Source organism: Scylla paramamosain, chromosome 5 (genome assembly GCF_035594125.1).
Source record: "Scylla paramamosain isolate STU-SP2022 chromosome 5, ASM3559412v1, whole genome shotgun sequence".
Lineage (NCBI taxonomy): Eukaryota > Metazoa > Arthropoda > Malacostraca > Decapoda > Portunidae > Scylla > Scylla paramamosain.
Window position 1 is genome coordinate 25,410,056 of NC_087155.1, and position 12,500 is coordinate 25,422,555.

The 12,500-nt window shown below is 51.2% G+C and overlaps 2 protein-coding genes across 2 annotated transcripts in view; both read right to left on the minus strand.

Annotated features, from left to right (window-relative positions):
* Positions 1 to 1,347: 1,347 nt before the first annotated feature.
* LOC135100712 (uncharacterized) lies at positions 1,348 to 6,038 on the minus strand. The gene is made up of 4 exons (XM_064003900.1): positions 5,933 to 6,038; positions 5,367 to 5,436; positions 3,208 to 3,511; positions 1,348 to 3,131 (listed from the first exon to the last, which is right to left on the minus strand). The coding sequence occupies exons 1-4, from the start codon at positions 6,021 to 6,023 to the stop codon at positions 1,662 to 1,664; spliced, it is 1,935 nt and encodes a 644-aa protein (XP_063859970.1). The 5' UTR covers positions 6,024 to 6,038; the 3' UTR covers positions 1,348 to 1,661.
* An 830-nt stretch (positions 6,039 to 6,868) lies between these two features.
* Positions 6,869 to 12,500, minus strand: part of LOC135100713 (transient receptor potential cation channel subfamily A member 1-like) — a 15,113-nt gene continuing 9,481 nt past the window's right edge. Inside the window, exons 2-5 of the mRNA XM_064003901.1 lie at positions 9,992 to 11,552; positions 8,954 to 9,181; positions 8,711 to 8,874; positions 6,869 to 8,449 (exon numbers count right to left, since the gene is read on the minus strand). Of these exons, the coding sequence (XP_063859971.1) occupies positions 7,660 to 8,449; positions 8,711 to 8,874; positions 8,954 to 9,181; positions 9,992 to 11,299 (2,490 nt within the window). The 5' untranslated portion in view covers positions 11,300 to 11,552 and the 3' untranslated portion in view covers positions 6,869 to 7,659. The remainder of the gene's footprint in view (positions 8,450 to 8,710; positions 8,875 to 8,953; positions 9,182 to 9,991; positions 11,553 to 12,500) is intronic.

A 12,500-nucleotide genomic window follows, 5' to 3' on the forward strand; every position in this document is an offset into this window, starting at 1 on the left:
AAACCGTGAACAAGGAGGGAGGTGGAGGAGGAGGAGGAGGAGGAGGAGGATGAAGAGGAGCATCAAAGACTAAGTGGATCTGGAACAACGATAAGAGGACTTGCAGACTCTTGTTTGTGATACACGCTTGTGTGTGTGTGTGTGTGTGTGTGTGTGTGTGTGTGGGTGGGTGTGTGGTTGGGCGTGGGTGTGTGTGTGCCCAGATCTTTCAAGGAAACTATGTATATATAATCTTTAAGCGAATATGTTGAAATATTTTGACTTAAGGGAGAAAGCTGGCGAGGAGAGGGGGAGGAGAAACTATGCAGGTATAAGGAGAAAGATGAGCTAAGGAAGAATTCATCTGTTTTGTTTGTTTTATGGAGATAAAAAACTGGAGTTGAAAGTTTTCATTATTACTTATTGATATATTTACTTATTATTATTTTATTTTTCATTTGTAGTTATTATTTTTTATTATTACTGTTATATAGTACGGCAGTTAATATTTAGCATTGCAGTGATTTTTTTTATTTTGTAGTTAATTTTTTATCATTATTACTGTTATGTAGTAAGGGAAGTTAATATGTAGCATTGCAGTGGAGGGAGAGAGAGAGAGAGAGAGAGAGAGAGAGAGAGAGAGAGGAGAGAGAGAGAGAGAGAGAGAGAGAGAGAGAGAGAGAGAGAATGAGATGAGGGGAGGGGAGGGGAGGGGAGGGGAGGTGAGGGTGAGGTGGGCGGTGAAGGCAATGGAGACAGGTCAGGCTTCAGCAGGACAGTGGCGTGGACCTTGTAGCAGCAGAGGGACAGCTTGCATTCGCTTGCCTCCCCTGCTCAGGCGTGAAAGCGACGAGGTGCCTTTGATTGTTGACAGGAGTGAATGGATGAGGGAGTGAGTGAATGGCAGAGACCGCAAGTTAATGTACGAGCCATCAAAGGCCATGTAGGAAGATAAAAAGAAGAAATAACAAGTGGATGGCCGTGTACAGAGGAGGTGCAGGGAGTGAGGACGCTGAGGAAATGAAATACTTCCAACAGTGAAATTCGCGGATTCTGAGGGAGTGGCTGGTGGGCTGGCGGTTCGTGGCTCAGTGTTCAGACTGGTGGGGTGACGGAGAGAAAGGGGACTTCATATATTGCAGAGAAATTAAATACGACGTAAGGGGTTTTAAAGGGGAACATAATTGCATTGTAAGGGAGTACTGAGGTGTATAAAGGGTAAGTTAAGGGAACATACAAGACCTGAGGGTACCGTAATGGGGATGTAAGGGGGATATTAAAGGATATAAAATATACGCAAGGGGAACATAAGGGTACGTAATGAAGGCTTAAGGGGAATTCAAGGCACGTAAGATGCATGTAAGTGACTTAAAGGGTAAAAGGTAAGTAATGAGAACTTTAGGGGACAAAGTGATATAAGGCGTTAGAAGATTGACTTAAGTCGTCTAGTCCCGCCAACCTTTGAGTGGCGTCCCGCGGTGAACCAAGGGAACAGTGAACCAAGACTCAGCACTACATGAGGAGGAAACACTTGACTAGAACCCTTGATGCTTTATTTCCATTGACATCTTGCTTAACTTTAGCCATCTCACGAACCAACTCAAATAATGAAACACAAAGGAAACCCCAGATGTCGCCATGAACCCACAAACCACCGCTAACAGGTCGGAAGGTGTTGGGTCTCACAGGCGGGTAGCGGAATCAAGTTCAGGCTCAGTCTCCTCGCCCTCCTCCACCCACTGCTCGCTCTTCCCGTCACTCCCCTCCTCACTGTCCTGACTGGCCATGTAGGGCAGCACGAGGCGGGACAGCGACATGGACTTCCTGCGCAGCGCCGACTTGTACGACAGTCTGGTGGAGAGCCGAGCCTTCATCCTGCAGAATGACCTCACGGATCGCCTCACCGAGTTAGTGCGTAGCAAGGCGGTGGTCTTGGGCACGTACCTCTCCACCAGGAGTGTGCTGTGGTTGTTGGGAATGCTGACGCTGGTCTTCGTGAACTCTGCTTCACTCACATCACTGGGAGGCGAGATGTTCTGTTCCAGCGATGAAGGTGGGGACAGCTGTTCCGAGGGCTGTTCCGGGGAGCGACGACGCAGTGTGTCCGGTGGGGGACTGTATGTTGTGTGGGTCTGGCCGTCACTCAGCGTGGACGCGAGGGTGGGAACCGCTTCCTCCTCACACATCACGTCTTTCTTCCAGTCTGGCGTCCTCAGCGACTCAGACAAACTTCTTTTTTTGCTCAACTTAGAATACGAAATGGACTGCCGGTCCGGGACGGTCTGCCCCTTTAGCCTGCAAAGACACCTTTCAGTCTCTTTGAGCTGCGTCTCCTCGTCGTCAGCATCCCAGAAGTACCCTGGGGGACGGGGCCAAGGGTACCCTTGGCTGTAGTAGGCCTCTTCCTCCTCATGAAATGCGAAAATGGGCCTGGGACTCTTCTCGGAGCAGTGGTACAGCTGTTGGTTTGGAGTGCCGAACTCCAGCTCGAAAACCGTGGCAAGCTGGCCGGGGCAGTAAATGTCGTAGAGTAGCAGCCCGAGCCCCACGAGAGTGAGACACAAGCCCAGCCCCGTAGTCACCCACCACGCGTAGCCCAGACTCAGCTCCATCTTGGTGCCAGCCACAATCAGCGTGTCGGGTAGGTACCAGTTCATGCACATCACGTACGCCACGCTGCAGGTCGCCAAGATCGCCCCGGAGAGCATGATAGGCAGCCCTGTTGCCTGCGGCGATACTACGAAGAGCAGCGCCCACACTGCCCACAGCGTAATGGCCGTCACCATAAAGGAGGCCGCCGCCAGACCCCCCATCCTGAGACCGTCCCCAAGCTGGCCACGCCACGCCGTGCCTTCGCCACCCAGCTCCGCTGTCAGGCTCACCAGAGCCCAGGGCCAGCCATCGTTCAGGGATTTTTTGTGCACTGCCACCAGGTCTTCCCTCAAGGACCAGTCCACCCGCTGGGTGAAGGTGAAGGCGTCCGTCACGTAGTTGAGATAAAGGTGCCACAGTCCAGCCCACACCTCCAGCGTGCCCTGGACTGGCGGCTGCTGGGGCCCAACACTCATGTTCACTTCCGCCTTCCCCATCAGCCACCACGACGACCCGAACACCACCGTCAGGAGGAAGCCCGTCCCGAAGCACAGTAATACCTGAGAGACGAGACCTGTCACCAACTCTCCCCTCCCCAAGGCCAGCCGCCCCACCAGGCACCGCTCCGCTACTCACCACTAGCAACTTGGACCAGTTCCTGCTTCTGGCAGACGGCAGAAGGACGAGACACAGGGCCAGGGGGAAGATGAAGACCAGAATGCCGATGGTGACGTTGAGGTAGCCCACGAAAAAGGGACACGCGGCGTGCTGGCGGTAGTGATAAGCTGGTCCTCCATTCTCCCTGTTGAGCGAGAACCACCACCAAAAAGACGACCCGGTATCTCCTCCTTCTCTGCCCCCTCCTCCTCCTCCTCCTCCTCCTCCTCCTCCTCCTCCTCCTCCTGCCAGCCCTCCTCCGTCTTCCAGCGCTTCGTCCATCCTGATAAAGGGAACAATATATTACCGACAGTCCCGCCTGTGTGTGTGTGTGTGTGTGTGTGTGTGTGTGTGTGTGTGCGCGCTGGCCTGTTGTGGGAGGGTGAGAGACGCTGCGAGGACAATGTGTTAAGTGTGGATGGTTCTTTACCCTGTATCACTGCCGCCTGTTCCTTGGTGATGCTTGGCTTTGCTTGTTGCTGGCTCTTGCTGGTACTGCTGCTGATGCTACGGTCTCTGGTTTTACTTGATGATGATGAATGATAATGATTGGTGATGAAAATCCTATCTTAATATTATTCCATCTCCTACTAATACAACCATCATTATCATTTCTTAATTTCTCATCGTTTTCTTTTCCATTTTCTCCTCCCTTCCCTTTTCTTTCATTTCCTTCCTTTCTCTTCCCCTTTCATCCTTTGCTCTTCGATTTCCTCCCTCACTTCCTTTCCTTTTCCCTTCCCTTCTTTTTCTAAACCTTCTCCCTTCCCTTCCCTTCCCTTCCTTACCCTTCTACACTTCCTCCTCTTCCCTTACCTAAACTCCTCCCATTCCTCCATCCCTTCATCCTTTTGTCTTCCCCGCTCTTCCTTCCTCCCTCTCCCATCCCTCATCCCACCTTCCCTCCTTCAACCTTCTCCCTCCCAAGCCATCAGTCCTCCCCACGCCTCACGCCAGCCACGCCTCCCACCACGCCACCGTCAGATGCTCTTGGGCAAGATCTACGCAGCGTGCCCGTCTCCTCTCGCCGCCTCTTGGTTTACGAGTGAGAGTGAGAAACTAAGCAATATACTTTGTGAGTTTTGTCCTATGACCGTTTCAAGAGGATCGTTTAGGTCATAGAAAACGGAGTTGTTACTGGATAGACTACTGTAAAAAATATTGATATGTAAATGAATAAATAGCTAAATAAAATAATGAATGAATGAATGAATGAATGAATGAATGAATGTAACGAAGAAAAAGATTATGTGAGGTTCGGGGAGAGAGAGAGAGAGAGAGAGAGAGAGAGAGAGAGAGAGAGAGAGAGAGAGAGAGAGAGAGAAATTAAACAGTTACCATCTCTGTCTGTCTGTCTGAAAAGGTAAAACGAAAATGGAGACCAAAGTGATCGTGAGAGTCACATTTAAGGGTAAACTTGAGCAGAAACAGACTCACCAGCCCGGACCATTAGCATTTCCTGAGGGTCATTTGCTGCGAAGGAAGGAAGGAAAGAAGAAAGGAAGGAAGGAAAACAAGTGCAGAATGACCTTAGTGCGTGCAAGAGACTCGTAAAGTAGTTGGGTTGAAGTGTTTAAAAGCCGTGTGTGTTTGTGAGTCTGTGTCTATAAGAGTGGCATCACACACACACACACACACACACACACAATTTTTTTTTTTAACTTAACTCATTTACCTGTGCTTTTTTTTTTTTAAGAGTCGTTGCTCTACTCTTTTTCACGGGAATTACTGCCTTATCTGCTGCTAGTCTCTCTCTCTCTCTCTCTCTCTCTCTCTCTCTCTCTCTCTCTCTCTCTCTCTCTCTCTCTCTCTCTGCTTGCTAGACAGAGAGAGAGAGAGAGAGAGAGAGAGAGAGAGAGAGAGAGAGAGAGAGAGAGAGAGAGAGAGAGAGAATGTGTACGTGGAAAAAGGGAAATTAGCATAAAAGTGGTAAAGAGGGACTTTGGAGTTAAGTGCGAGGCAACAATGAGGTTATTGAGAGAGAGAGAGAGAGAGAGAGAGAATAAACACACGCCAAATAAATTTCTCCTTAACGTAATGGTAGTTAGTGTTACAAAATTAGAGACAAAATAAGGAAACTAAACCATCATTAGTGTCACGGGGAGCCTAGGTGAGCTGAGGCAAGGAATATTACTTACCCTTGCTCCTCCTTCCCTTGACGTGTAGAAAGGAGGAAGAGGAGGAGGAGGAAAGAAGTGTTACTGAATGCTGTAAGGATAAAAATTAGGAGGGTATAAGAATTAGTGTTGCTAACCTTCGTTGTTATAAGATGAGTTTTGTTGTTGCTGTTGTTGATGTTGGTGGTGGTGACATTGTTGTTGTTGTGAGAATTATTGAAATAACCTTTTGCCTACTCATTTCGAGACAGTGGTTACATGTTTCAGAGCAAAAAAAAAAAAAAAAATTCATATCGTGATCTAGACATTGAAGGGAGCAGCACTGAAATATTCTAAACGTAACCTGATCCAACTTAACCCTCGGATGAAAACGCTGTTGTTGCTTCAATATAATCTACTTCACGTGTTGTTTATGTTGCTATTTGATTGCTAATGATGTTGATTGTTATTCCTGTTGTTACTGTCACTGTTAACTATTATACACTGCCACTTTCACGATCACGACTACCACTACATCCACCACTATATAACCAAAACACACACACATGCACACACACCTGCAGGCCAAGGGGTGGAGGAAAACTTACTTTTGCGTGTGGGTTTGCGTGCAGGGAGACGATCGAGTGGTAAGGAGCAGCGGAGAACCCAAGGAAGAATTGAGAACCGGCAGTCCCGCATCACAAGGTTCGAACCAGTGTTAAGCAGCTCGAAATCCCGTGAGTACGATACCTGATACAATTTATATTTATACCACAATGCAATACATGCCCGTATTCAGAAGCGCTTCTCTCTCTTACTACAAGTGTTTTCTGTAAGGCCACGAAGATTATGTAAGATGGTTCTCAAGAGTGTTTCTCCTGCTAATAATGTAAAAAATCTTGTTAATCTGCCACTAGAACCGTAAAAAAAAAAAAATATACCTTAAAAGCTTGTGTAACCTCTACTACAGTCTTTTGAATGTAGTGGAGGTGCGTGCAGAGGTGTTTCAGAATGAAGCCCATGAACACAAGATAATGAAATGATATTTGAAACATCCGTCTTTCCTATTTCTTCTTTATACTAGTAAAGAAGAAAAGAAGACAGAATAAGTCTTATTCTGTCTTCTTTTCTTCTTTACTCTTATCTTCTTTTTGTAATGTACGTTACTCTCAGTTTAGAGTAAAAGAGAGAGAGAACTGCAAGATAAGATAAGATCGCAAGGAGCCAAGGGTGTTGATTCAAAGGTGTTGTAGGGTGTAGTGATGTGGGGTGTGGGAGTGTCGGGTGGGGTGTGGATGTGGGAGGGTGTTATAAGTAGGGGTGAGCAAAAGTGATGTGTGTGTTGGTGGTTTGTAAGGTGTTTATTTTTCACACTGCCACGGTGAGGCGAGGCTGGGCTGGTAATGTGCAGTGCGTCAGGTGTGCTGTGAATGGAAGGTGGAAAATAGGGTGATGGAAAATTCAACTGGGAAATGTGATGAATAAGTCAGGCAACAGGTAATATGCAACTAAACATGTAACAAAAGGGAAAAAAATATCGAAAATAGTAATAGCTGTTTTTATTTTTCACACACTAACTGGTAAAAAAATATATATTACAATAACAATACCTAAAGTTTCCCTGGTGCGACGGAAACAGCTGACGACCCGGAGTGATGGAAACGTTATATACACACACCTTGTATATACACACACACACACATACACACACACACACACACACACACACACACACACACACACGCACACACACACACACACACACACACACACACACACACACACACACACACACACGTACATATATATATATATACATATCACTGGTTTTCCTCCGCCACCCAAGTCTAGATGGGAAAGATCATCAGTCTACTAGCACCACAACCCGCCGCCGCCCATGCAGGAAGACCCAACACGCCCCAGCCACCCCACCCCCTTCACCTCACTCCCGCACACCAACACTCGCGGCGACTCCTCGAAGTAGTCTCTTGCCGTGACGACTTACGACATGGAAATCTTGGCACTCTCTCCCTCGGCCACTTTGTTGAACGTTAACAGTGGTTGGCACGGTGACCTAGAGAACGTAAGGTGTGGTCATGTGGGTCTGTGCTGTGTGTGAGAGGAAGGTGAAGAGGGTGTACGGGACGCAAGGTGGGAAGAGTCAACATTCCGTGATTGATGTGCAAAGCTACCTCGGCACTCCTCGTCACGGTGACCCGCATGGGGCGAATCGTACGTCTCAACCTTTAACCGACATTCCAGTTCAGCGCAGAGCCGTTTCGGAACGATGTGAAGATGCCACGAGCCACAATGGCGACGACGCGGCGAAAACAAGTTACACAATGACCTCGTTCACTGTCTCAAGGGACTGCGCGGCAGTAGGGATGTCAAGGTTTCGGTGGGAGGAATGTGTAGCCTGTTCCTGCACCTGACGACTTAGTTCGTCCATCCTCGTCTGCATCTGCATTAGCAGAATCTTAATTTCCTCCAGGCGCACGTTAGGGTCTGGCAGCATTGCTCGTGACGGGGTGGGCCAGAGCGGGTTGCAAGGGGGCTGCGTGGCGCTGACAGGGTGCAAGAAGTCAGGAGGGTCGTCGTCGCCGTCAGTCTCACTCATTAAGGTCCACCGCCACGAGGCACGCCCAGCCAGCGCCGCGGGTCTCACTGAGGAGGCGCGAGCCGCAACGACGTGGCTGGAAGGAGCTGAAGGAGACGGCCCTGGACGCTGGTTAGCCACGCACAGCTGGAGGCTCCTCAGATGCAACAAACGCTCCCTCTTATCCAGTTCGTGTTCCCGCAGAGCCACGTCGAGCACTGAGGTGATGAGCTGAGGAGGCAGCGACGGCTCCAACTCCGGTTCGATGAAGCCGGAAATAAACATTTCAAAGATCTTGATGAGCAGGCGGCGTCCGCCCAATGTTCGGGAGAGGAAGAGGAAGAGGCTGTCCACCAAGCCACGACTTGAGTTTGGGTAGACGGAGACTGTAGGACGCTGCTCTGCGTCGATTACAGTGATGCTCCGCAGCAGAAGCCTCTGGAGAGCGTTTGGCACCAGGCGGCTCCGGAATAAATTCTCCACCTGCACCATCAGCTCCACATGGCGCGTCAGCCGCAGCAACTCAGACCTGCCGAGGGAAGAGGTGCAGGCGTCAGCCTCACTCGAGAAAATTTGGCACCAAAGGACACAATGACAAACAAAGCCACAAGGGAAAGAGTCCCGAACATCATTTATGAACACCACAACACACAAACACACATGCATGACTCGCCTGTATTTATCACAAGTCTTCAAGACAAAGTTGCTGCAAGGTTAAATAGAGAAGATTCATCCACAGACACCACTCAGGTCTCGAGGCACCTGCTGGAGGCGGAGTGGAATAACTAACCTCTGTTGGATGGCGTACATGTCGCTGACGGCGAGGCCCACCAGCAGGTTAGACAGGATGATGTACACGAAGAGCATGAAACCCACCAGCATGGCGATGGACAGCACCTTGTACGTCCTGTCCAGGAAGGTGTCCGTGTAGTCCAGCTCCCCCGTCATCATCACCTGCAGCACAGACACTCCCTCAGGGGGCGCCAGCGGCGGGGGTCAGAGAGAGAGAGAGACAGAGAGGAGGTTCACTAACCAAGGAGGTGACGAAGGAGATATAAGGGTTCTCGAAGGTCTTGAAGGGCCGCAGCAGCACGTGGAAGCCGAGGGCGCAGGCCAGCAGGATGAACACGTACATTGCCAAGAATTTGAAGACGTTTCGAGCGACTGTGGAGAACATGACGATGTAGACGCCACAGCTCGGGAACTGGCCCGTGAAGAGCATGAAGCGGACCCACGCCAGCACCACCGACACCGCCCCGACCTGCAACACAGCACATTGTCACTCACTCCTGCTCTCCACGTGCACAGATTATTAAAGGGAGAATGGTTCAGATCAGGAGTGCCGCAGCATGTCACAACCATGATTACTTAGTGCCATCAGTGATATACAGAAAGCTGTGGAAGTAATGACAAAGGTCTGGATGATGCCTTTTAGAAGCAGTGATAAATTATTGTTTGTGTTTGTGCTGATAAAATGAATAGCAAGTATACTATAATAAGAATCAGTTATACTTTACTTAAGTGTTTGAACAGAAATAAACAGTAAGCATTCCATCCATGTAGGGCATCACTCCTCAAACGAGACCTGCTACCATCAAGTAAAGTACCTGCGCCCTCCACCAAACCACGACTACTCACCTGCTGCTGATCCACGTTGAGACAGCAGTTGGACTTGTCCGAAGTGAGCAGCAGCAGCAGCGGCACGCAAAACACTAGCGTCGCGTCCAGGATGTTGCCCACATTAAAGATATAAAGCACTGGATTCTGCGAAACCTGAATGATTTCACGCAAGTTCAGCAACCCCGAGAATATCACCAGGCACCACCACGCCAGCCCCAACAGGCCCGCCTCGCTCCCCTCCTGCCTGCAGGACGCCCCGGTGGCGGCAGTGGAGTTGGCCGTGGCGTTGGCTCCAGCACTGGCTGCGGCATTGGCTGCGGCACTGGCTGTGTCATTGCCGGGAGCTTCATCCTTGGGACAATTTGGGCAGCAGAGCAGGAAGGCAGTGAGGCTGAGCACGAAAAGCAGGTAAAAGACGACATTGGCTAAAAAATACTTGCGGACTTTATACCATTTCAGGTGCAGGAAGGAATGGCAGAGGGGGGTGGAGGAGAAGCCGTTTGCGGCCCGCCTTCATGATGTAGTGGAGCATTGACACTTCGTTCTCTTGTAAAAGTGCCTTGGGTAGGTCAGTCTGGGGCAGCAACGGCGACTGGCGCTGAGTCTGGCGCAGCAGCTGGGCGCTCACCAGTAGCGGGTTGAAATCAAAGTCAAGACGAAGGTGAGGCGAGTCCCTAGCCGACGTGTTGGCGGAGAAGGATCTGTTGAGGGCGATGGGCACCAGAGAGGGGAAGCTCTCCACCATCCGCCACATGGCAAACCCGTCCTGCACACAGCTGCCTTTGAAGACCAGCTGCCGCACGGCGTCCAGGATGTGGTCCCTAGAGGCGGGGCGTCCCCACCACATGGTACGGCGCAGAGCCAGCGAGAGTGCATTGAGCCCCTCGTTGTTGGTGGTGGCCACCGACGCCCCGTGGGCCAACAGCAGCTCCAGACACGCCCCGTCAAAGTCTTCGTCCACGTAATTGACTTGTCTCTTCGCCGCCAGATGGAGGGGCGTGTGTCCCTGCTTGTCCTTGGCGTTAATGATACTCTCCAGATGCAGCAGTGTCTCCACCACCTCCAAGGAGCGACCGCCCTGCACAGCGCAGTGCAGCGGTGTGCGCCCCTCATTGTCTTTTAGATTGACCGTAGCCTTATATGGTTCCCGGGCCAACACCCTCACCACGCTGGCGCTGCCCGCCGCGGCGGCCTTGTGCAGCGGTAGCTGACCCTCTCTGTCACGCAGACCGCACCGCGCTCCAGCCGCCAGCAGCGCCTCCACCAGACAGCTGCTGTTGGGCTCTTGGCTGTCGGCTCTGGCGGCATAGTGTAGTGGCGTGCTGCAGTGGGTGTCCAGAGTGTTGACGTGGGCGCCGTGGCTTATAAGGACTCGTAGCGTGGGAAGGTGGCCGCCGCCGGCCGCCATGTGCAGCGGCGTGGCCCCAGCGGCATCTGCCGTGTTGGCATTGGCTCCGGCATTGAGCAGCTCCACCACGCCATCCACGAAGCCATACTCCGCGGCCGATATGAGCAGCGTCTTGTTGCCCATCGCGGGCTCGCTTTGGTTGACAGGATGGCCGCGCCGCAGCAGCTGGCGCACCTCCGCCACATCGCGAGCCTTTAGAGCGTTCACGACGGCGAGGAACTTGCTGTCAGGCTTGGGGCCCCGGAGCCTGGGCGTCCCTGGATTGGATTCATCCACTGAAATGGTGCGGAAGAGCTGCTGCCTGGTCTGCATGGCTGCCGCTGAGTGACGGGGGGCCGATGTTTCACTCATGTCTCCCGCTGCCCCCGCGGGGATGTCTGGTCCCGAAACACATGAACGGTTGTCCTCGGCGATTTGCGCGTTGTCATCAGTCACCACCGACCACCAGTCTTGCGTGCCTCATCCCAGCCTGCGACACGTTGCTCCCGACACTCGGGTTCCACTACCAGTTCACTGCCTCAAGAGCTGCTCAGCAGCGTAGCACCTTTGTTCCACAACCACGCTGGTCGCTGCACCTGCTACTGCTTCTGCCTCCCGAGCGGTTCTGAAAATGTACAAATTGACCATTACTTGTCCTGTCACCTGCTGATGAACAGAAAAGGTGATCATGATGCATGCCCTGCATAACTCACAGTTTTATAAACACAAGTACGCAAAAAAAATCCTGCGAAAACGGTGTACGCGCGCAGGCCGCGCTGCACATCGGGCGGACAGCACATGGCATTGTTTACAGTAACATTGTTTAGCGGCTTTGCGGCAAAGAGTCTCTTGCAGCTGTGATCTGGTCTTATGTGCGCGTCAATAAACACGTCCAGTCACCATCTGCCTCGCCAAGGGGCTTCTCGGATTACGTGGCAGCCGCGCGTGGCTGCAGCAACTCCTCGAGGGTAGCAGGACAAAGCGTCACTCAGCACCGAGGTCGAGGTTGTTTGTTCAGAAGGCAGACTGCTTGCTGTGACTCGCCCCACACTTCACTAAGGTGCCCAGGGGACGCCGTGAGGGGCGATGGCCTGCGTGGTGTCCTGCCACAAGTACCGCGTCCTGCTGTGCTTGGAGTGAGGCAGCATGGCCGGTGACTGAAGGCTCTCAGCCACAACTTCCCTCGCAGCCACTTGAACCAATTATGTCTTATTTTTGGACACACTGGCGGTTTCTGTCCTTTTTTTTTTTTTTCCTTTTCAAGGCGAGAAGTTGAAGATAAAAAAAAGAAGTATTTTTATTGCGCAACATATTAAGAATTCTCTCTCTCTCTCTCTCTCTCTCTCTCTCTCTCTCTCTCTCTCTCTCTCTCTCTCTCTCTCTCTCTCTCTCTCTCTCTCTCTCTCTCTGACCATAAAGTGATAAGATACAACATGCACACCGGATTCGTCTTCTTTCCCTTCCTACACACACACACACACACACACACACACACACACACACACACACACACACACACACACACACACACACACACGTCTTAACCACCGCCTCCCCCACCATCAAAAAAAAG